The 25191-nt window shown below is 40.6% G+C and overlaps 3 protein-coding genes across 3 annotated transcripts; 2 read left to right on the top strand and 1 right to left on the bottom strand.

Annotated features, from left to right (window-relative positions):
* Positions 1-120: 120 nt before the first annotated feature.
* Positions 121-21649, top strand: LOC310744823 (uncharacterized protein; the record flags this gene model as incomplete). Its single annotated transcript, XM_083576510.1, has 6 exons — positions 121-1056; positions 5927-6188; positions 6600-6701; positions 6809-6976; positions 11751-12728; positions 20712-21649. The coding sequence occupies 6 exons, from the start codon at positions 121-123 to the stop codon at positions 21647-21649; spliced, it is 3384 nt and encodes a 1127-aa protein (XP_083432636.1).
* Positions 5873-6799, bottom strand: LOC310743474 (olfactory receptor 5L1-like; the record flags this gene model as incomplete). Its single annotated transcript, XM_083573799.1, has 1 exon — positions 5873-6799. The coding sequence occupies one exon, from the start codon at positions 6797-6799 to the stop codon at positions 5873-5875; it is 927 nt and encodes a 308-aa protein (XP_083429925.1).
* LOC310770031 (olfactory receptor 5F1-like) lies at positions 16482-17426 on the top strand (the record flags this gene model as incomplete). Its single annotated transcript, XM_083630070.1, has 1 exon — positions 16482-17426. The coding sequence occupies one exon, from the start codon at positions 16482-16484 to the stop codon at positions 17424-17426; it is 945 nt and encodes a 314-aa protein (XP_083486196.1).
* Positions 21650-25191: the final 3542 nt, after the last annotated feature.

Raw genomic sequence — 25191 nt, 5'->3', positions numbered from 1 at the left:
AACATTGTGAATGATGTACACGGGGCACTGAAATATTATTTCCACCCTCTCAAATAACAGAATATGTACACATAGATATACATATAGACAGATGGATATATCAAGTGCTTGCAAGTGCACATGGATGGGGACAATTGCACTATGGTGGATGAGTTCATTCTTGCGGGATTCACAGATCAATCCAAGCTGCAGATCACCCTCTTCATTGTCTTCTTGCTGATCTACATTATCACTGTGATGGGAAATATTGGGATCATTGTAATAGTGAGGACTTACTCTCAGCTTCAGACGCCAATGTATTTCTTCCTTAGCAACTTATCCTTCCTGGACCTGTGCTATTCCTCTGTTGTAACACCCAAGATGCTAGTGAGTCTTTTATCTCATAGAAAAACAATCTCCTACTCTAGCTGTTTCACCCAGTTGTTTTTTTATATTATTGGTGCAACAACAGAATGTTACCTCTTGGCTGCCATGGCATACGATCGCTATGTGGCCATCTGTAACCCACTGCTCTATACAGTCATTATGTCTCGAAGGCTATGTATTTTGTTGGTCTTTGCTTCTTATGTAGCTGGGTTTATAAATGCATTGGTAAATACAGGATTTACCTTAACAGTGTCCTTTGGCGACTCTAATGTAATCAACCATTTCTTCTGTGATTGGCCACCATTGATTCAGTTGGCTTGCTCTGATACCAGTCTCAACCAAATCCTTGTTTTTGCTATTGCTGGATTTAATGAGGTTACCACCACATTGGTAGTTCTCATCTCTTATGCCTGCATCTTCTCTACCATCCTCAGAATACACTCCAATGACAGCAAGTGTAAAGCTTTCTCCACCTGTACTTCTCATCTGACCACTGTCAGTCTGTTCTATGGGACCCTCCTCTTTATGTACTTGAGACCCAGATCCAGCTATTCTATGGAACAGGATAAAATAATTGCTGCGGTCTACACAGTGTTGGTCCCTTTAGTGAATCCCCTGATCTATAGTCTCAGGAACAAGGATGTGAAAGAAGCTTTCATGAAAGGAATGGGGAGGCTGAGGATAACTTTAGCAATCATCTGCTAGGTAGAAGCCAAAGAATAGGGAGGGGAGAATATTTTAAAATGAAAGAAAAATTGTGAGTAAAAAATAATCACACTCTGAACAAGCCCAATGAATTTAAGAGATTTAAATAATGTACATCCAGTGACTTCAAGAGCTCTATTCTCTGAGTATGACAGCTGTAGATCATCCATATTTCATTATTTCAAAATAGAGAATCATACAAGCTTTCAGAATGTGATGAAATGAACAAAAAAATTTGAACATTTGTAAATACAATATATACAATAAAGAGAAATATAAGAACATAGCAATAGTAGCAGTACATATTTAGAAGGTTCTAAGTTATTAGAGTGGACATCAAGATTGTATTGTTACCAGACTAACCCAGACAAAGACACAGATATGAGGAACAAACATACACTCATGAGAATACAGTTATTCAAAACAAAGAAATGGTTGCACATTGGCTTCAAATCTGTCATTCAAATAATTTATTAATAAAAACCAACTCTGTGAACTTGTCATCTTTTGTCTTTCACTTAGCTCAATGTTTCATTTAGCTCTGGAGAATATGTGTGTTTTGTTGACATACAAAACTCTCTTTTCAAATGTAGTTTTTTCTGTGATGCTCATTTTAAAGAATAAATTTTGAATAAATAAATAAATGTGAGTCATTAAATACAATAAGTTATGGTTGCTGTTGTTCAAAAATATTATGAAACACTATTATTTTTTTACAGTGGAAGGATGCGAGGGGGAACGCACACACACACACACAGAACCCTTTTGAGTAAAAAAAAAAGTGAATAAGGGACCTGACTGAGGTCCATAACAGTGGAACTCGTGGTCAGCTAATAAAGCTACATCTTGGGAGACAAAAAAATGTACTTCCTCACACACTTCATGGAATTCACTAACACAAATGTACTGGTGGCCACCAACAAGGACAGTTTTCAAAGGGGATTAGTTACATAAAAGAGGATCAGGCCAATTCATGGAGCATAGGTTGCTCAGTGGCTACTAGTTATTGTGGCTAGAAGTCACCTCCAGTATTAAAGGCCACATATTTCTGAAACCATGTTCCTGGGTTCCAGCTGAAAGGTATAGCCTATGTGCATTCAGCAGGCTTCCCCTCTACAGACATGCCCCCAACATGTGGACAGCAGAGGGTGGGGCCAGCAGAGGATTTGGCTGTAGAAGTGGAGCTAGCATGCTAATAATAATAATAATAATAATAATAATAATAATAATAATAATTTCTTATATATACCCCGCCCATCTGGCTGGGTTTCCCCAGCCACTCTGGGGGCTTCCAACAGAATATTAAAATACAATAGTCTATTAAACATTAAAAGCTTCCCTAAACAGGGCTGCCTTAAGATGTCTTTTAAAAATCTGGTAGTTGTTTTCTTTGACATCTGTTGAGAGGGTGTTCCACAGGGCTGGTGCTATTACCAAGAAGGCCCTCTGCCTGGTTCCCTGTAACTTTGCTTCTCACAGGGAGGGAACCACCAGAAGGCCCTTGGCGCTGGACCTCAGTGTCCGGGCAGAACAATGGGGGTGGAGATGCTCCTTCAGGTGTACTGGACCGAGGCCGTTTAGGGCTTTAAAGGTCAGCACCAACACTTTGAATTTTGCTTGGAAACATACTGGGAGCCAATGTAGGTCTCTGCTTTCCCCCCACATAATGGAGAAAATAACCCTGGAGGGGAAAACACACAGCAATGTGCATAAAGATGTATACAGTACTTTAATTTCTTTTAATTTTTATTATTTGTATACGAGGGTTGACATATTCCCAAAAGTGAAAATCTGGACAGAGTTGTTGAGCACAAATCCTTCCAGACGCCATTTTTTCAGAGCGATTCCCGGATGAATGGCAGCCATATTGTCAGTGCAGGATTTACGTATAAGCTAAAGAAGCCTCTCTTGGGGCCCCCCAAAAAATTAAAGGGAAAAAACTGAATGTACATTTCCAAAATATAAGATAAAAAACAAATAAAATAAAACCTACATACAGCAGCAGTGTTTTGTGTTGTGTAGGCTCCTATGCTGTAAGTAATAGGCAATATCTGCTAGCCTTCTCCATATAATATCACTGGTTTGCTCATTTCTATATATATGGTGCCTACATTCTGCATGGACTGGTTGCATGGCAGCATGTGCAAATGGCTTTAGATACCTATTAGGTCCATAAATTACCATATAGCATATATTCAACACACACAAAAAACACCACAGTGATAATTTGTTGTTAACAAAGGACAGCTGGACATATAAAGGGCCCCATTACCGTCAGTAGCTTAGGGCCTCATCAAACCTAAATCCAGCCCTGTGTATTGTATACCACCTTTCACCAAAGGGCAGTTCACAAAATACATAATAAAACAAGAACAAACCAATAACAACCCCCCTCAAAAAAACACACCAAAAAACCCCCACACATTTAAAAGGCCAAACGCTGGGTACATAAAGATATGTAGTGAAGGTGTCAGGTAAGCCTTGATGTGTGTTTGAGAGGATGAAATGTTTTCTAACGGTGGGTAACAAATGCATAAACTTTTAGTATGAACACACACTGCAACAACAAGCTCATGGTAGGAAAGTGAGCAGGGGTGTGTGTGGAACCAACCCCCTGATATCGGCCTTGCTATTGCTTTCCTACATTGAGCTAAGGCAGGGCTGGTAAGCCAAGAGGTTGAGGTGATGTGGTGACTCACTCTCTTTTCTTTTGTTGCTTTATTCTTGTAACTTTCTTGATTGCCCACTTTAAAATAAAGATGTAATTGGGCGTTTAGCTAATACCCAGTATGCCTTATTAAAAACTGCTTATTGCATGGATAGGGAAATTACACAATCCATATGTAGAGAGAGAAAACATGATAACAATATTTATAGTTTGTGTAATGACAGCTAACAGTGCTCGGCAAGCTGGACTTCTGCCCTGTCAGAGACATGCTCATGATTTTGAATTAAAAAAAAATATTTGGCCAGCATTTTAATACCTAAAGCTTGGGCAAAAACTAATGTGTCCTGGTGTGTTTGGGTGGTAGAGGGGACTATTCCATGGATAATCACTGCTAGATCTACATCAAAAGGGCCACATGGGTCAGGAAAATAAATGCTGCATTATCTGTCCCTGGGAGAATCGGCCTAACAAGCTCATTTGAGAGGGAAATAAGATGTGTGTGTCTAACTAAATTCCTTGCTATAGCTGCTTATTTTCCTCTATAGATGTGTCTGTGTGTATTTATTTGTCTGCAGCAATTAAAACCATAGGTATGCAAGCAATGTCAAGGGAATACTGAATCTTTAGGGGTATGATTCTGCCTTTCTATTATTTAGAACCTCATTCAAGGAAAATAGAACAATAAAAAACAATTAATATCCATGAAACGTTCTCATGATTGGGTTGTATTCTGTGTTTGTCTAACTCAGGGTAAACCCATTAATAATTTCTTCAGCTGATGGAGGCAGATTTTCTTTGGCCAAGCTGCATGAGATCTAGAGCCACACTTTCATTCTACCTACACCATTCTTGTATGATCATTGATCACAATGTAGAAGTCACTTGAAAACGGGCTTCAAATATTGCATGTAGCAAGTGTCATAATCTGTAGAGCAGCTTGCACTGAGAAATGTTACCTACTGAATAGAGTTTCCATGATACCTTTTACAACAGAAATGGGAACAACTTTCATGATAAATTTTCCCCAATATTAATTGTGATTTTGAGATGAGAGATTTTGGAGAGACACCCAACCCACCCCCCACCTACCCCAGAAGAAGCTGCCCAGAAAAGGCATCTGCTTTTGTACAGTTCTGAGCAGTCTTCAGCCCAGACACATTCAGGCAATATAATAGACCTGCAACTTATGCATCATTTACAGTGGTGGCTTTGCATGTGTGGCAGGAAAATAAATGGAGAACAGGAGGGAAACAGTCAGAACAGGACATTTGAGATCTCACACAATCTTTCCAGGGTCCGGTAAGCAAGGTGGAGGGCTTACAAAGTCTTTTCACACTGGAAATACTTTTAAGTCCTTAACCTGCTTACTGGGCTCTGAGGAGGACACTCAAGGCCTCTAGAAGGCTGTGGAAAGCTCCTGCGAGATCCTGGATGGCCCTGCAAGCCTCCCACAGCCCCAAAAGTTGGGATAATCATGCAGGGGTGGTTCCTGGGGTCTTCCTGACATCACAGTACTTTGCCTTTGTGTGCAAACTCCCAGAATGTAACCTTTGCCAAAGTTGCATAAAGTATTGTGCATGCCTTCATGGCCTTCTGCAGTTTTGGTGCTACTCCCCTTCCTAATCAAATAATCCTTCTTCAGCCTCATAATATAAAGGTGGTCATCAAAATCTACCATATTTTTAAATGTGAAACAATGGTTCCCAAATAAATACTGTTCCCATTCTAAGTTTGATTCATATTTCTAGTTTTATTTTGCAATGTTCTAAAATGAATACATACATAGATATATCCAGCTGTCCTTGGAAAATATGGTATAGATCTCAATATTGGTTGCATGCATGCATCTTTTAGACCCTCTTCTGGAAATGGATTACAAAGAACACTTGCAAAGAACACTTTTTATGAACATATGAACATAAGGAATAACTTTGTCCACGCTGCAACTGCAGCTGGTCACCAGAACAGCAAACAAGAAGGAGTCCTAGAATTTAGCACTTTCCTAGTCTTGGGTCACTAGATGCTGTTCAACTACAACTCCCAGCATCCATGACCCTTGGCCATGCTAGCCACTGTTGTTCAACAACATTGGGGAGCTAAGGTGGGAGGGCTCCTCTACCCTAGATCCACATGCTACCTGAGGGGCATCAGCCTTTTGAAGGCACCTTTCACTTCCTTGTTCCTCAGGCTGTAAATCAGGGGATTCAACATGGGGATCACTATTGTGTAGAATACAGAAGCAATTCTGTCTCTTTCCAAAGAATGGCTAGCATTTGGCTGGCAATATATGAGGAGAATGGTAGCATGGAATATAGTGATGGCTGTGAAGTGAGAGGCACAAGTGGAGAAGGCTTTGTATTTCCCTTCATTGGTGCGAATCCTGGATACAGATATAATAATGAAAATGTAGGACATGAGAATGATCACTATGGTGCTAGTCTCCACAAAGGTAGCAAAAATGAAAAGTAACATCTTATTGATGCTGTTGTCAGAGCAGGATATGGCTAACACTGGGGAAATGTCACAATAGAAGTGATGGATGACATTTGGCCCACAGAAAACTAGCCGAAAAGCAGAACAAGTGTGAACTAGGGCACAAACCATGCCACACACGTAACAAACAGCTACCAGTTGGGTGCAGAGCTTTCTAGACATGGCCACTGTGTACAGCAAGGGATTACAAATGGCCACGTAGCGATCATATGCCATCACAGCCAAAAGGTAAGATTCAGCCACCACTAAATTAACAAAGAGGTACATCTGTACTGCACAAGCAGAGAAAGAAATTCCTTTGGCCTCAGAGATGATGTCCACAAGCAATTTGGGTGTGATGGATGAAGAATAACAAATGTCAATAAAGGACAAGTGGCTGAGGAAGAAGTACATGGGAGTGTGGAGTCGCACTTCAAGCCGGATTATGAGGATGATGCCAAAATTCCCCATCAAGGTGACAACATAGATTGTGAGAAACACCACAAAGAGGAGGATCTGCAGCTCTGGGTGGTCTGTGAATCCCAGGAGGATGAACTCTGATACCAAAGTGTAATTTCCTTTCTCCATTCCTTTGAGATCATGCTTTATCGCTAAGAATTGGGGAAGATGGTAGTGGATACAAGATTGTTGACTCAAAAATCAGCTTTGAACAAGATTATCTGTTGCCATATTATTTTGTCAATGAAGAGTGCCGCAGTAAAGGCTTCATGTTGACACCTCTGTGCATGGTCTGGGTAGAGTCTTGTGAGCTGGATAGAGAGATCTGGATGACTTAAATGATCCTGTAATTGGTTTGAAAGAGAACCAGATTAATCTAAAGGTTCATCACTATGAAATATTCTGTATTTATACTGGATATGTTTTTGTTGTTTTATCATTTCTTATTTGCTGTCCTGTGTTCCTGTGTGAGGAAGGATAGCATATAAATTTAATTAACAAAGAAATAAAATGCAAGAAGCATATTAAATTCAAAGTCCACTCACTACATTTTTTATTTATTTTTACTTCAAAGGATGCTTTTGTTTCTCATGTTTTTAGCATGTGATTAAAAATATCATTCTAGAAGAAAACTCAGCTGGAAAAAATACTGTGTGCAAAAATCTTTATGAAACAGGTCAATTTAATATCAGTATTAAAAACGATTAGAATGTTGACTATGGGAAAGGTGCATTTTTCACATATCTTACTAGACAACCAAGGGATGGACCTACTGAAGTCTTTACAACATTTATTTACTGATCAAATTAGAAATGGGTACATGAATTGCTAGAACCCAGTACTAAGAATTTGTCAAAAATGTACAATTTGCTGCTGAAATGGAATACACAAGACGAAACGGTTAAATCAGCTATGATTAAATGGGCTCAGGACATTGGTCATAATATTTTGTTTGCTGATTGGGAAAAGTTGTGGACCACCGGGATGAAATTTACGGCATGTAATGCTCTGAGAGAAAACATTATGAAAATGATATATAGGTGGTACATAACCCCAGTCAAGCTTGCAAAGATTTACCACTTGCCTGATAATAAATGTTGGAAATGTAAAGAAAAGGAGGGTACATTCTTTCACCTTTGGTGGACGTGCCCGAAGATTAAGGCATTCTGGGAAATGATCTATAATGAACTTAAAAAGGTATTTAAATATACTTTCCCTAAGAAACCAGAGGCCTTTCTCTTGGGCATTGTCGGACAGGGGGTGTTAAAGACGGATATAACTTTCTTTTTGTACGCTACAACAGCAGCTAGAATACTTATTGCAAAGTACTGGAAGACACAAGAACTACCCACACTGGAAGAATGGCAGATGAAGGTGATAGACTACATGGGCCTGGCAGAAATGACGAGCAGAATCCGAAACCAGGGAAGAGAAGCAGCGCAAGAAGAATGGAAAAAGTTCAAGGACTATTTAAAGAAATACTACAAAATTAATGAAAGTTAGAATGATGTTGGACTGGAAAGTAAACGGTTACTATTAGTAAGGGTCAAGACAAGGAGAATAAGGAAAGATTAAATTTAAACTAAAATAAGGGAAGATTTGCTGAGTAATTGATAAGAATTTGGAATACAGAAAAGGGAGGCATGAGGAAGTCGGGGAAGAAAGGTATAAGAAATTAAGATATGAAATGGTACATGTTTTTTGTTTTGTTTTTGTTTATGTCTGTTTATGTATTTGTTATATGTTTGTTACTGTTATAAAAACCTTTAATAAAAAAATATTTAAAAAAAAGAAAAGAAATGGGTACATGAAATTGCTTCCAGGTTACATAGCGAGTGTTATAGTGACCACATAATGTGAAAGGAGAAGGAAAATCTCCCGCCAGTTGTCTAAATCTGGGGTAAAGTTTATGAAAAGCTAAGTGGCTATTGTGAGAGTTAATGCTGAAGGGAAGGTCTTTGCCTCTGAAGGATCCTGGAAGGAAAGAGAGGGTTCCAGTTCTGCTGAGAACTGTTTTAGTTGCAGTGGCCAACATTTTCTGGGACCAATCCTAACTTTGTTCCTGCCCTTCTTACCTGTCTGATCCTTATCATGGGAAGCCGTGAAGGAAGAGAGAAGATGCTCTTCCTTGAATTCAAAAGCAAATGCTACTTGAGTGTGCGGGAGCTGTTTTTCATTCACTTTTATGGCCTTTGGGGTTTAATTCTCTGGAGCAATTTGAGAATTCCCCATCTTGGAGAAAAGAAACATTATGACAAAACTTTAGTTGCAATGCTTTTTTTTCTAGAAAAAATAGGTGCCGGTACTCACCATGAAGTTGTTACAGCAAGTGCCACACTTTTTAACCACAACAAAAAGAGATGATAGTACTGCATCCCTTTGAGTACCCACTGGAAAAAATCCACTGTATCAGTTGTATTATTATTATCTGTGCTTTTTTTTCTTAAAAAAAATATGTTTAGGGGTACTCTCATTTTCATACTCACATTGAAATGTTTAGGAGTATGCATACCCTTGCGTCACCCCAGAAAAAAGCACTGATTATTAAAATGCACAGTTATCTTTAAAGGAACAAATAACACTGCTACCATTCCTTGCTCCACCAGCCCCAGGCTCCACTCTTGCTCCCTGACTTACAAGACCAGAGCGCTGGGCGATCGATTTTCTAATGAAACCTAGAGATCCTTTGAACATGGGTTCTCAGTACAGTGATACCTTGGAAGTTGAACAGAATGTGTTCCAGAAGTCCGTTCGACTTCCAAAACATTTTGGAAACCAAGGCGCAGCTTCCAATCAGGAGCTGCAGAAGCCCCATCGGAGATTTGGGTTCCAAAGAACGTTCGCAAACCGGAACACTAACTTCTGGGTTTGCGGCATTCAGGAGCCAAAACATTCAACTCACAAAGCATTTGGGATCCAAGGTACGACTGTAAAGTGAAGTCCAGTCATACCTCATTTTGCGGCCAGGGTCTGTCCTGGAGTCCCGGCCGCTAGCCAAAAAGGACGCAGGGCAAAGCCATGCGTCTGCGCACATGCATGGAGCGGTTTGTGCTTCTGTGCATGCACAAGCAGCAAACCCGGAAGTAACCCGTTCTGGTACTTCCGGTTTTGCTGCGGACGTTTGCTGGAATGGACGCTAGACAAGGTGGATGTTTGCGGAGGTATTACTGTACAGCATAGGCAATCTGCTGCTCATGTGAATAAATGTCAGAACTGAATTAAACTTTGGCTGCCTTCAATTGGGCTTGTATAGCTCTATTTAGGCATTCCGCTGCACACAGCTGTAATTGTGTAGAAAGTCAGAGTGGTGCTATACTGTCCATTAAACTTTAATTAGTTTAATGTTAAGTAAACGTCCAGTGTGCTTCCAACGCCATAAATGTTATCTCAGCAGAGAATTTCGTGCAGCGGTTGAAGAAGGCAGGAGAGTCAGTACCTTTCAATGAAGAATCCTGGAGCAAGCACTTTGGAACTCAGGAAAAAACTTTATTTACAAAAGAAAAACCCTGGCGATAAAGCACACATGCTTTTATCTCCGGCATAAAGAAAACTTTACTCTAAACTTAACTCATATCAGCAAACACGCCCATGGCCACAAACTGAGTCTGCGAGTCAGGTCAAGGGGGAAAACACACGGGTGAACTGACTATTTATACAAACTAACTCACATTCCTGGATGCTTAATGACTTCCAGCTGCTCAGTGATTAGAGCGACTTGTTACCTCTTAACCCTTTAGTACCAACATATACCTGGCTATCTGCCCCCAGCCCTATGAAGAGGCGGGTAGGGAGGGCAAAATCTCCACTCCTCTATTAAACCATGCTGCAGCTGCATTTAAATTGAGGGCAAAGTGCTTCACAGAGCACTTTAGCAAACAAATTAGGACAGCTTAAGGACTCCAATCGGTGTGAAGCTGGTTTGAGATACAATGCATCAAATAGTAGCACTGTAAAAGAAAGTACTAGATGCATGTGTATTTTGGGTAATGTCATGTGAACATGTCCAGCACTGGAAATGCAGTTGAGTACACACTAAATGGGAGTCTGAACACAGCCTAAGTTGCAGTCTTAAGGAGCTCCTTATGCCAATGGATGAAAAGTTAAGCTTATAAAACTAATTAATTAAACTTGTTTATGTGGCAGTTCATCATCAAGGATACCTTATTCTTGTATGTAGGAAATACAATAGGTAGGAATAATATGTGGCACCAGAACAGTCTTGTGTACCACATGCTACACCAATGCCCTAATACCAGGACCTGTGTGCAAAGATGCAGGGCTGTCATATGAACTAATGAGTTAAGTTCTGGATCGTTTCAAGGAGATTTTCCCCTAAGACAAAAATCCTCTTGTGCTTTCATCTTCCAACCTACAGCAGAAAAACAAAGTCCAAGTGCAGAAACAACTTGAAAAAGACACAAACAAATTCAGAATCATTGTGCTCTTGGGGTGAGGCCACGGTATAGGCACTCTTGGGGACAGAAACAAGTATTTCCAGTGACTTGTGGTTTCATACATGCAGTTAAACAATGCTGAGAGCTTCCGGAGGAGCCATTTCCATGCCTCTTAAAGGTACAGATAAAATTTTAAAATCTGATCTTGTTTCCTTTCTTAGAAATATTTTATTCCAAAAGTTTTATATGTATATGATGATATATCGGTTGATGGTGATATTTGTGCATTTGGATATGAATGGCGAGAAGCCTCAAGTGGAGCATAAAATAGCAGTGAAAATATTTAAAGAGATGGGAATAGAAAGCAAATCAGAAACATTCTAAATTGATGAAGATGTTTTTTTTCTGCCAAAAGTTTAATGTATATATTAACCAGTAAATATATGTTTTAATACTCAAACTAGGGGGTGTCAAAAACATGGCTAAAGGTTTTGCCAGGAGATGTGGAGAAAAGGTAGGATTTGAAATATTGATGAGAATGGCAGGATTTGGAAATGGCTTGGATATAGGAGAAGGAAGGAGATGAGTTGGAGATGATTCCAAGCTTGGACACTAAGGAGTTGACCTTGTAGACTTTTACAGCATTAGCAGCCAACTAAAATAAAATACGGTATTTTTTCTTTCAGCTCCAATGCCATCAAGTGACAAGGAGAGACAAAGACTGGCATGTGAGAGCAGCATTGAAGGAATGTCTGAGGGAAATGGCTCTTCGGGAACAGACTTCATCCTTTTAGGATTTACAGATCAGCATGAGCTCCAGGTTTTGTGCTTTGTGCTCTTCTTTGCCATTTATATTTTTACCGTGGCTGGGAATCTCGGCATGATTGTGTTAATCAGGATGGACCATCGGCTCCACACACCCATGTACTTTTTCCTTAGCCATCTTTCGTTCCTAGATGTGTGCTATTCTACTACAATTGTCCCCAAGACCTTGATGAATTCTTTAGCAAACAGCAAATCCATTTCTTTCTCCGGATGCACCATTCAGCTCTTCTTCTTTGCAGCTTGTGCTACCACTGAGTGCTACCTGCTGGCTGCCATGGCCTATGACCGTTATGTTGCCGTTTGTAACCCTCTGCTGTATGCGGTTGTGATGTCTCATAAGCTTTGCATAGGGCTAGTGGCTGGGGCGTACGCTGCTGGCGTGATTAGCTCAGCCACACACACCATTTCCATCTTTCGCCTGCCATTCTGCCGTTCTCGTAGGATCAACCATTTTTTCTGTGACGGGCCTCCACTCCTAACTCTGGCCTGCTCAAACACACATTTCAATGAGATGCTGCTTTTTGCGGTTGTTGGCTTCAACATCATAGTCACCACTGTTATCATTCTAGCATCGTACTTGTCTGTCCTCACCACTATCCTGAGGATCCGGACAACGGAAGGGAGGCACAAAGCCTTCTCCACCTGTGCCTCCCATTTGGCCTCTGTTGCTTTGTACTATGGGAGTTCGCTCTTCATGTATTCACGGCCCAGCTCGAGCTATTCCCTAGATCAGGACAAGGTAGTTTCTGTTCTATACTCAGTTACAATCCCCATGTTGAACCCTCTCATCTACAGCATGAGGAACAAGGAGGTGAAAGATGCCCTCAGAAAAGTGAGAGGCAGATTCCTTTCTTGGTGACTAAAACTGCACCGTAAGATAGAGGGGGTCATACATTTTTCTGATGCAAGAGCCAGGCAGCATGGCTAACCAAATTTCTGGTGGTCTCAGCACAGAGGTGGGGAAGCTGTGAGCCTCCAAATGTTGCTGGACTCCAGCTCCCATTGTCTTTGACCATGAACTACATTGGCTAGGGCTGATGAGAGTTGGAGTCCAACAACATCTATAGGGCCACAGGTGGTCCACAAGTGGGGAATGCCCACAGGATCTGCCATCATATAATATGTTGGAAATGCTGCCCTCTTTAAGAAATACATTCCTGCCCTGTTCTTGACTTGGTACAGGAAACTCTCTGTGATTTTTGTTGGCTTGTATTGTACAGAATCATCTATTCCACTTGCATGATGTGCAATACATAGGTGTTTTATACTTTTTGATAAAGTTAGATGTCACCTCTGTGCAAAGAGGAAGTAGAGGGGGGGGAATCCACATTTGAGTGCCATAATAACCACATGCCCAACTTTGCTCTGTATCTTTTGAGTCTGCTGCTGATGTCACAAACTGAAAGGACAAATATGAGCTGTGTAAGGCCTTTGGTATGATGGGGAGAGGAGTCTGCTTCTTTTTCTGATGGTGTGTTTCACATAAGTGAGTTTGACCTTTACTGCCTTTTCTATAATTAAGGTTCCCAGAGTAATTGCACTGGAATGCTTTTAGTCCTGTACAATTTATCTTGACAGACTAAAATGGATTAAATCACACCAGTCAGGCTTCACAGTGCTATGTGAAGCAGACAATTAATGAGCTGTTGCTCCTTCCCATCTTTAGGCTATTGTGTAGTTAATGATAACCTCTGCCTTTCGGGATGAGCACCAAAGTTGTAAGGAGCACAGCTTCAGTATTAAGTCTCATACTCAGGTTAACCTTAAGGACAAACGCCAGTATAACAAAAGAAAATTGCATATATAGAGCATGTTATATAAATGAAGGACATGTTCAATGAACTTTTTATGTGTTGCTTTGCTGTAACCTATACAAAATCCCAGTAAGGTAAATTGGTATTATTAACCCACATTGTGGACTGAGGGAGAGCAGCTTGCATAAGTCTACCTAGTCAGCTGAAAATCAGACCTTCCATGGCTTTGCTTATAGCTCTTTGTAAGTCCTGACAGTCACCTAGTTGTCCTGACACTGTGTGAATGACACATGGACACCACCTTCCTGTCAAGCTTGGCCCATGGGGAATGGGGGAGATGAGAATGAAGCCCGCTGGGCAGCTCCAGTTCCTCACCACAGACCTAGTGAGATGATGGTAGAAATGTATTCCTGAAGGGGAGTTCCCGATTTATAACCCAGCCACTCAGCCGCTATGCTATGTCAGCATTCAGTAAGCTAATTTATCAACATGAAGCATTGGGTAGTACTTTTACGTAAATAGGTCCACTAGCTGAGGATGAATTCTTTCTTCTGCCTCTCAGGAGAGCCAGTGTGGTGTAGTGGTTAAGAGCAGTAGACTCGTAATCTGGTGAACCGGGTTCACGTCTCCGCTCCTCCACATGCAGCTGCTGGGTGACCTTGGGCTAGTCACACTTCTTTGAAGTCTCTCAGCCCCACTCACCTCACAGAGTGTTTGTTGTGGGGGAGGAAGGAAAAGGAGATTGTCAGCCGTTTTGAGACTCCTTAAAGGGAGTGAAAGGCGGGATATCAAATCCAAACTCTTCTTCTTCTTCTTCAGTTAGATTTCACCATAGATTTCATTCAAGTGTTCTAGCCTTATTATGTAAAGTACTTAAGCATGTTCTTCATTTAAACGTATCAGTAATCTAACAGAAGTATCCATGCTTCCAATCATATTATGTATAATTTTAGAGATCATATGAATTGTTTTTATTTTTGGAGAAGACTCTGGACTGTTCCCCTCAAGACAATGAGCATAATATGGTTCTGAGAAAAAGAATGTTTTGTTAGTTAAACTTCTTCCTGGAATAAAGGTCCCACAAAATGGTGCTGGGGAGCTGTGGCTTTAAACTGTGTCCTTTGACAGGCAGGCACTGAAGGGTTCCATCCTGTCTCTCGTCTAATGTGGGGAAGCTGCTGAGCTCAGTTATCTGTATGGAGCCTACTAACCCTGAAAGTGATACCATCCTTGGTCCTGGCACTTATCCCGATACAATGTTGAGTGATTTATCCCTGCCTTGGAAATATGGTCTGTGTTGCTTATAAACCTGATCAATAAAGTTGTGGCTATTGATTAGGAGTTGTGTCATGGTCTATCTTCTAGCTGGTTCAGTAAATATGGAAATGACAACTTCTGCATCTCTGGGTCTTTCTTACTCCTCTGAGATCAAGTCCCTCAAATTAGTAAACAGTATATCTTTCCAATTAGTATAACAGTGTTTGTTCCCATATGAATACATGCAAAAGGGATTTAAAGGCAAAAGGAATTTAAGGCACAGTGGAAGAAAGATATAGCTATTTTGCCAACCTCAGCTGACTGGCCAACTGGCCTCAGTGAGATCAGCAGCACACTCTATAGTTGCTGTGATAATTACTTACTTGAGGACTTATTTACATTACGATAAAATCACCAAACCACAGAAACAATATGGTACTGAAGTCTGGCAGTGAGGCACTTCCACTGTCAAGTAACTTTCTTCACATTAATTAAGGTAGGTAGGTAGTACATGATCACAACAGATCAGATGAGTTGTCTCCTTACTGCCCAGTATGACTGGGGATAGAAATGGTGGCTGAGTGTATTTGTGGGGTCCTGTGTGTGAATGTATATGTATATGAAAAGATGTGTACATGAGAGAATGATGTTTCTGTGCGTGTTTAGGGGAAGATGAATACTACTTGTGAATGGGGTATCTGATAGGTCAGAAACATAAAAGAAGCAGACCCTGACCTCTCCCATGGCACCTTCCCCTCAAACTTGCTGGATGAGACTCAGTGAGCTAGGCTCAGTGAGACTAGCAGAATTTCATGCCTGCTTAGGACATCCTGGACCAGTGTGAGAATAGTAGTATAAAGCACTAAAATATATAGCTGTGTAATTCTTAAAACATTGACTTAAATCTGTACCACAATCTGATGCCTGTTTACCCTGAAGTAACGCCTACTGAATGATTTGGGGCTTACTTCAAAGTAATAAGGCATAGGATTGCAGCTTCAAAGCATTTTTAAAGATAACAGTTGCATATTAAATGATCTAATCTGAAAATGATTTTTAAAAAGATGCATATTCACAAAGCTGGATATTAGCGCAAATGAAGAAAAAAATAGATTTTCCCCTAAAATTTATATGGAATTTATTCCGCTAATGAACTATGGGAGTAACATTTGTTAAATTATATAACTATTCTTTGTAATATCACTAGGTATTATGATTTTTTTTATATTTGCAGATTGAGGATAAAGGAGAAATTCATGCTCTGCAAGCTATGGCGCACAAGTAGCCTGTACGAATTGGTAATCACAGAAATACTCATTATTAAGTACAGTGATACATTCTGACATTTTGGGTTATGACTTCTGAAGGTATTTCAGCACACTCTATCTCCAACTGCCTCTGTCCACGCACACCCTTAATATCTGGCAAGGGGGTGGAGAAGTCAAATGACCTCTTCACAGAGCAAGATGTCAAAATAGGCAGTGCACTACACTGCAGACTTCACTTCCTTCCCCATCTGAAGGTGCACAAAGATCCATGTTCAATCACCATAACTACAGCAGGAATAAATCAGCTGCAAAAATGTTTACAAAAAATATCAGTGTTGTATCTGAATTTATTTTTGTGGGATTTGCAGATGTACCAGAACTGAAGATTCCCATCTTCACATTGTTGCTGCTGATCTATGTTATCACTGTGGTGGGCAACCTAGGGATGATTTTGCTGATCAGAATGGACTCTCAGCTGCATACCCCCATGTACTTTTTCCTCAGTAATCTGGCTTTCTTAGATTTTTGCTATTCTTCCAACATCACCCCCAAAGCCTTAAGAACTTTACTATCAGAGAAGAGAAACATTTCTTTCCTGGAATGCTTCATCCAACTGTATTTCTTTGTGGCTCTGGTAGGTACAGAGATCATGCTTTTTGGGCTAATGGCTTATGACCGCTATGTGGCCATATGCAACCCTTTGTTGTACACATCAATCATGTCACACACCCAATGCGTCAAGATGGCTGGCGGAGCATTCACAGCCGGTTTCTTGAACTCAATCATTCATACCACTTTGGTGGGTACTTTGTCTTTTTGCCAGTCTAATGAAATCAACCATTTCTTCTGTGAGATCCCCCCACTACTCAAGCTCTCATGTTCTGATACATCCATAGCTGAAACACAAGTTTTCATTTGTGCTGGAATCAATATGTTAGGCTCTCTCTTGATAATACTGAGTTCTTACCTGTACATCCTTTTCACGGTGCTCCAGATGAAGTCAGCCAAGGGCCGCAAGAAAGCCTTTTCCACCTGCATCTCCCATCTGATTGCTGTGATCATATTCTATGGAACGACTATATATGTCTATTTGCAACCTAGTTCCAACTATTCAGAAGATCAGAATAAAGTTGTGTCCATGTTCTATTCCTTTGTCATCCCAATGCTCAACCCCTTAATTTACAGTCTGAGGAACAAGGAGGTGAAAGAGGCAATGAAGAGAGTGATGGATAAGAATGCATTCTCACATTTACTATAAAATACTATATCAACAGACTGTCGAATTAATTAGATTGCATGTTAGATTTTATTCAAGTCCTCTAGCCTTGTTATGTAAAGTACTTAAGCATGTTCTTCATTTAAACATATCTGTAATGCAATAGAACTGTCTATGTTCTTTGCCATATTTTTAAACATTTTAGAGAATATATGGATCCACCTTGTATTTGGAGGAGATCGTCAGGTATCCACCCTGATACAATGAGCATTGAGCTATTAGAAAACACTCCCCAAAAAGAGGCCCTCAAAATTTGCAAAAAAAAGACCAATGCAGCAATGGCGGTAGAGCTGGATGCATGTGTTCCCAAATGAGCCTAAAATGGGTGGGAAACCTGGGGTCCTCCAAATTTCTTTGGACTCTGATGATTTCCTTCATCCACACCCAGCATAGAATCCTTCTGGACCACAACGGTAAGAAGTTTTTTTTTTGGGGGGGGGACAACATTTTTCTGTGTGGTTATGCTGCTTCCTGAAGTACAAGGTGGTGCTGGGTACTGTTTCCCTAAAATGTGACCTTTGACACTGAATGGTTCCATCTTCTCTCCCATGCTTTTGACATCTACCTGAAGAAGTTAGCTGTAGTTTGGGGGTGGAATGTCATCACAATGCTGATGACACCCAGCTCTTACTTATTGCTTCCACAATTCAATCCTGTGGAGGCACTGCAAATTCTAAATTTATATAGTTTTGGAAGAAAATCAATTGAAATGTAATCAAGGTAGGACAGAAGCAATCTTGGTTGGCCATTTTAATGATCTTGGAGGAAGTACACAGACTTTTCTCGACTCTTTGTACAGAAGTGCCCATATATTCAGAAAGATAGAATATACATTTCTGAAAGAATCTAAAGAACTAGGGTGGTTTGTTTCATACTTCACGTGGTATTAGAAGGATTTATCTGCAGGGCGAGAGGGAGGGCGAAAGAGTTTATGCTATCGGGAGAAGCAGCTGAGCTGAGTTTATCCCTGCCCTGGAAATGTGGTCTGTGTTGCTTGCAAGCCCAATCAATAAAGTTGTATCTGTTAATGATCTACCTTTTAGAAATCTTTAAGATAATATTTTAGTTTTATATTATGCTGCTTTGACTGTATACTCTATATTTGACTTTCTTCAGATAGCTTTATTTATGTTTTATAGATTTAATTTGCTGTAAACCGCTTTGAGATTTTTCTTAAAAATATAGAGTGGTATAGAAAATAAATAAATAAATAAGTTAATGGCAACTTCTGAGGCTCTGGATCTTTCTTAATCCTTGGAGATCAGGTTCCCTGATAAACAGTGTATGCTCCAATTAGTATAAAAATGTTTGTTCCCATAGGAATGCTTGCAAAAGGAATTTAAGGCACAGTGGCAGAAAGATATAGTTCTTTTGTTAACCTCAGCGGATGCGGTAGACCTGACCCTGAATGAAATCAGTCACACACTCTTTGCTTACTAGGATGATAACTTAATTGAGGACTTAAAGGTACATTGTAGCTGAATCACTGAGTCACAGAAAGAAAACACTCCTGAAGGTTGGTGGTGGGGCACTTCCACTGTCAAGTGACTTTCTTCCTAGTCATACAGGTAGGTAGTTTCTGATCCCATCAAGTTACATGTGTTCTATCATTATTGCCCTTTTACAGTGCTTCTGACTGGGGATATGAATGGTGAATGTGTGTGAATGTTTGTGTGTATACTTTCTCTGTGTGCAGTGAACACACACATATATATGAAAGAGTGTGTGCATGAGAGAATGGGTTGTGTATTTTTAGGGATGGGTGAATACTGCTAGATGTGTGAATGGGGCATTTGGGTAGTTAGAATGTGAGATGTGGGGGAGGGGAGTGAACAGTGTATATATGTGAAATGGGAGGACTTCAGTGAAGGTATCAGATGGAATCACACTCCAAAGAAATTTTAATAACCAATCTCCACATGGTGGGAGATTTTAGGGGTTCCAGCAATTTTTCAGGGTTCGTTTTCCTTGGAATGAAGCTCAGTGAAGACTGGGGTGCATATAGGATATCTAGTTTCATTTAGACACAAACAGTATATAACCTGAGCGTAAGATGGAGGGGCTCACAGCATTAACACCCCAACAGATCTTGTTTCTCTATCAGTCCCAGCTTTGGATATAGCACAGTTCCAGCATGTCTCTGTTTCTCCATCTTCCAGCCTGCTTCCAGCTCAGTTCACACCCACCCACCAGACTATTGTTTTCCTCTCTAGCAACTAGGTGAGCACAAGTGAATGAAAGGACCCCCTATTAGTCTGGAAGGCACCATCACCTAGTGGTAGCCTAGATCATTCATTTTGGATGCCGAAGAAGACACTTAAGGGGTCAGCTAAAGCCATTCTAGTACAAGGAAACTTCTCCGACTAGATCAGCTATCTCCTCAGTTAGATTCTAACCCTCACTGGGTACGCAGAGCTCCCTGATGCTTAGCAGCTGTTTCCCACTTTACTTTTCATGGCTGCCTTACTCTGTCTAATGGCAGGGCTGTCTTTAAACCAGACACAAACATAATAGTTCTCCTTCAAGCAGAAGATGTGCAAGTGGCAGCCCCCTGGTATGCCTGCATAGTCCTTCCTAGAACAAGGTGACAACTATAGGCTAAAACACTAAAATATATAGCTCTGTATGTCTTATTTAGTTATTAAGTTATTAAGAACAAAATCCCATACAAGTCTACCTTGAAGTATTTCCAGCTGAATGCAATGTGGCTTAGTCCCAGGTAAGTAAGCCTAGGATAACAGCTTCAAATATATATATATATATATATATATATATATATATATATATATATATATGAGTTGCAACTTAAATTCTCAAACCTGAAAATGAAAAGAAAGCAGATGCAAATTCATACAGCAAAATATTACTGTAAATTTTAAAGATAATGGATTTTCAAGAAAATTGAAAAGAAACTAGTTTAAGCAATGGAACGTTGCAAAATGATATTTGTTAAATTATAGAAATATTGTTTGTAATATCCCTAGATGTTAAGATGTGGCTTATTTTATTTTATATCTGCAGATTGAGAAGAAAAAGCAAAATAATGCTCTACAACATAAGGCACACAAGCAGTTGGTACGTATCGACAACCCAAGACATGCCCTTTACTTAGTACAACCAGACTTATTTAGTTATGACTACTGAAGGTATATCATTCGCTCTTCCCAGCTGAATCCATCCTCTCCCCCAACTGAAATCATATGAAGATCCATGTTCATTTCAAATAAAAAAAAAGCAGGAATTAATCAGCTACAAAAATGTACACAGAAAATACAAGTGTTGTGTCTGAATTTATCTTTGTGGGATTTGCAGATGTACCGGAACTGAAGATTCCCATCTTCACATTGTTGCTGCTGATCTATGTTATCACTGTGGTGGGCAACCTAGGGATGATTTTGCTGATCAGAATGGACTCTCAGCTTCACACACCCATGTACTTTTTCCTCAGTAATCTGGCTGTCTTAGATTTTTGCTATTCCTCCAACATCACCCCCAAAGCCTTAAGCAATTTCCTATCAGAAAGGAGAACCATTTCTTTCCTGGGATGCTTCATCCAGCTGTATTTCTTTGTTGCTCTGGCAAGTACAGAGTTCATGCTTTTTGGGCTAATGGCTTATGACCGCTATGTGGCCATCTGCAACCCTTTGTTGTACACTTCAATCATGTCACACACCCGATGCATCAAGATGGCTGGTGGAGCATTCACAGCCGGCTTCTTGAACTCAATCATTCATACCACTTTGGTAGGTACTTTGTCTTTTTGCCAGTCTAATGAAATCAACCATTTCTTCTGTGAGATCCCTCCACTACTCAAGCTCTCATGTTCTGATACATCCATAGCTGAAGCACTAGTTTTCATGTGTGCTGGAATCAATATGTTAGGCTCTCTCTTGATAATACTGAGTTCTTACCTGTACATCCTTTTCACGGTGCTCCAGATGAAGTCAGCCAAGGGCCGCAAGAAAGCCTTTTCCACTTGCATCTCCCATCTGATTGCTGTGATCATCATATTCTATGGAACTGGCCTGTTTATATATTTGCAACCTAGTTCCAACTATTCAGAGGATCAGAATAAAGTTGTGTCAATGTTTTATGCCTTTGTCATCCCAATGCTCAACCCCTTAATTTACAGTCTGAGGAACAAGGAGGTGAAGGAGGCAATGAAGAGAGTGATGGATAAGAATGCATTTTCACATTTACTATAAAATACTATATCAACAGACTGTCAAATCAGTTCGATAACATGTTAGATTTTATTCAAGTCCTCTAGCCTTGTTATGTAAAGTATTTATGCATGTTCTTCATTTAAACATCTGTAATGCAACACAACTGTCTATGTTCTTTGCCATATTTTTAAACATTTTAGAGAACATATGGATCCCCATTGTATTTGGAGTTGATAGTCAAGTATTCACCCTGATACAATGAGCATTGAGCTATTAGAAAGCACTGCTCAAAAAGAGGCCCTCATTGCAAAAATGGTGGTAGAGCTGAATGCATGTGTTCCCAAATTAGCCTAAAATGAGTGGAAAACCTGGGGTCCTTCAGATTTCTTTGGACTCTGATTTCCTTCATCCACACCTGGCGTAGAATCCTTCTGGACCATAAGGGTAAGAAGGTTTTGGGGAAGAAGAAAAAACATTGTTCTGTGTGGTTATGCTACTTTCTGAAATACAAGTTGGTGCTGGGTACTGTTTCCCTAAAATGTGACCTTTGACAGGTAGGCCCTGAATGGTTGTATCTTGTCTACTATGCTTTTGACATCTACCTGTAGAAGTCACCTGTAGTTTGCTCCAGGCAGACCAGCTCTTACTTATTGCTTCCACTATTCAATTCTGGCGAGGCACTGCAAATTCTAAACTTTTCATAGTTTTGGAAGAAAATCAATTGAAATGTAATCAAAGTAGGACAGAAGCAATCTTGGTTGGCCATTTTAATGATCTTGGAGGAAGTACACAGACTTTTCTCAGCTGGCTGTACAGAAGTGCCCTAATGTTCAGAAAGATAGAATATACATTTGTGAAAGAATCTAAAGGACTAGGGTGGTTGGTTTCATACCTCACATGGTAGTACAAGCATTTATCTGCAGGCCTAGAGGGTTATGGAAAGAGGTTATACTATGTGGAGAAGCAGCTGAACTGAGTTCATCCTTGCCTTGGTATTGTGGTCTGTGTTGCTTGCAAGCTCAGTGAATAAAGTTGTGTCTGTTAATGGTCTACCTTTTACCTGGTCCAGTAATATGGAAATAACAACTTCTCTCTGGATTTTTCTTATTCCTTGGAGATTAAGTTCCCTGATAAAAAAATGTATGCTCTAATTAGTATAAAAATATTTGTTCCCATAGGAATACTTGCAAAAGGAATTTAAGGCACAGTGGCAGAAAGATATAGTTCTTTTGTTAACCTCAGCAGATGGGGTAGACCTGACCCTGAATGAAATCAGCCCCACACTCTTTGCTTACTAGGATGATTACTTTATTGAGGACTTAAATGTACATTGTAGCTCAATCACTGAGTCACAGAAAGAAAATACTTCTGAAGGTTGGTGGTGGTGCACTTCCACTGTCAAGTGACTTTCTTCATAGTCATACAGGTAGGTAGTTTCTGATCCCATCAAGTTACATGTGTTCAGTGGCGTAGCGTGGGGGTGCAGGGGGGGCCGGCCGCACCGGGCGCAACATGGGGGGGCACGCTCGCACTCGCAGCTCTCTGCCCCCACTAAAATCCACGGGTTAGGGGGCGCAAATTACTTGCCTTGCCCCGGGTGCTGACAACCCACGCTACGCCACTGCATGTGTTCTATCATTATTGCCCTTTTACATTGCTTCCGACTGGGGATATGAATGGTGGCTTTGTGTGCATGTTTGTCTCTCTCTGTGTGTGGTGCAGACACGCATATATATGAAATAGTGTGTGCATGACAGAATGGGTTGTGTATTTTTAGGGATGAGTGAATAGTGCTTGATGTGAATGGGGCATTTGGGTAGTTAGAATATGAGATGGTGGGGGGGGGGAATGGACAGTGTATATATGTGAAATGGGAGGACTTCAGTGAAGGTATCAGATGGAATCATCCTCCAAAAAAATACTGTTCCAGGCAGACCCAATCTCCACGTGGTGGGAGATTTTAGGGTTTCCAGCAATTTTTCAGGGTTCGTTTTCCTTGGAATGAAGCTCAGCGAAGACTGTGGTGCATGATAGATAGATAATTTATTACGGTCGGAGACCAGCTTATAAAACACACTTGGGGTACAATTCCAGAAAGAAAACAAACTGTTAAAACAATGTACCACAATAAATTTAAAATTTATAAATGTGATAAGCATATAGACACTTAAAACTTTAAGATCAGCTACCGCATAGATATGACCCAGAGTCACCCATGGAACCGAATTTGGGGATTTTCTTCATGAACTAGTTTGAGTCAGGGGATGGTCTGAGCCTACAGATCTGTACACAGAATCTGGCGACCATCCGGGTCGTCTTATGATCTTTGCCTAACAGGAAAAGGTCGAATTTTTTATTTTTCCAGTAGCTCAGCGAGCCTCACCAGTAGGGGATCAATGGTTTTACAACGTGCCTCTTCATAAAAGGGACATCTAAAGAACAAGTGCTCTGGGCTTCCTATATCCCCCAATGAACAGGCACAAAGTCTCTGAGCATATGGGACTTTTTTAAAAGGCTCCTTCCAGGACCAGCGAGGGCAGAGCCAAGCTTCTGGCGAGTGTAAAGGCCCTTCTAGCATTTTTGGATACGAGAAAGAAGAGATATGCTGCCGGTACGACTATATATCTCTTGATTTCTCCAATTTTACAATCAGGGCACCTTGAGCAGTCCTGTTGTCTCTCAGTGTCTGTGACTCTTTGCCTGATCATAGCTTTTGCCTGGCCCAACCCCAGACTTAGAAGGGCTTAAGGGGCAAAACCCAGTTTCTGAAGGGTGTTCAGGACTGCTGTCAGCCATCCTGAGTGGAACTGGTCACAGAGGATCAGTGGGGCTATTCCTCAGGGGAGCAGATTCAATGTCAGCCATTTGTAAATTGATGTTAGGCAGATATAGGCCTCCACTCTCATCATCCCCGTTTCTAGTCTAATCCATGCATTTGAAACACATCTGGGGACTTGTAGGAGAGCTCTAAGGAGTTTAGATTGAACTCTCTCAAGGGGGGAGAAAGCAGAGGAAGGTGGGCCCAGAAAGGTTCCATAAAGGAGCTGTGTCAACATTTTGGCCTTGTATAATTTTAGTGCCGCGGGGACGAAAAAGCCCCCTTGTGCTCTAAAAAATTTAAGAATACAGTTTGCGGTTTTTTCTGCTGAGCTCCCGATGAAGTTTATGTGAAGTTTGTTCCTGAGGCCCGTACCACCATTCCTAGATACTTATAATTTGTGACTTTTTCTAATTTATGGCCTCGAAGTTCCCAGTTTCTAAACTTTGGTTTTCCCCCAAAAGTGAGTATCTTGGTCTTTTGATAGTTGATTTTGAGACATTCAGTTTCACAGTATGCTGTAAGCTTTCCTGGTGCTCTTTTGAGCCCAATGGGGGTTCTAGATAAAATTACCGCATCATCGGCATATAAGAGGACTGAAATATGCCGATTTGTGAGCTTCAGAGGGTGGAGTTCTAAGTCATTGAGTGCAGATCCTAAATTATTTAAATAGAAATTGAATAGTAGAGGGGCCAAAAGGCACCCTTGCCAGACTCCCTTGAAGGTTTTAATGGGGTCTGTTAGATGTCCTAGGCAGCTACAC

This window comes from Podarcis filfolensis (assembly GCF_964270895.1).
Source record: "Podarcis filfolensis genome assembly, chromosome: 1".
NCBI classification, from domain to species: domain Eukaryota; kingdom Metazoa; phylum Chordata; class Lepidosauria; order Squamata; family Lacertidae; genus Podarcis; species Podarcis filfolensis.
The sequence above is the reverse complement of the archived record's forward strand: the minus strand, read 5'-3'. Positions and strand labels throughout refer to the sequence as shown.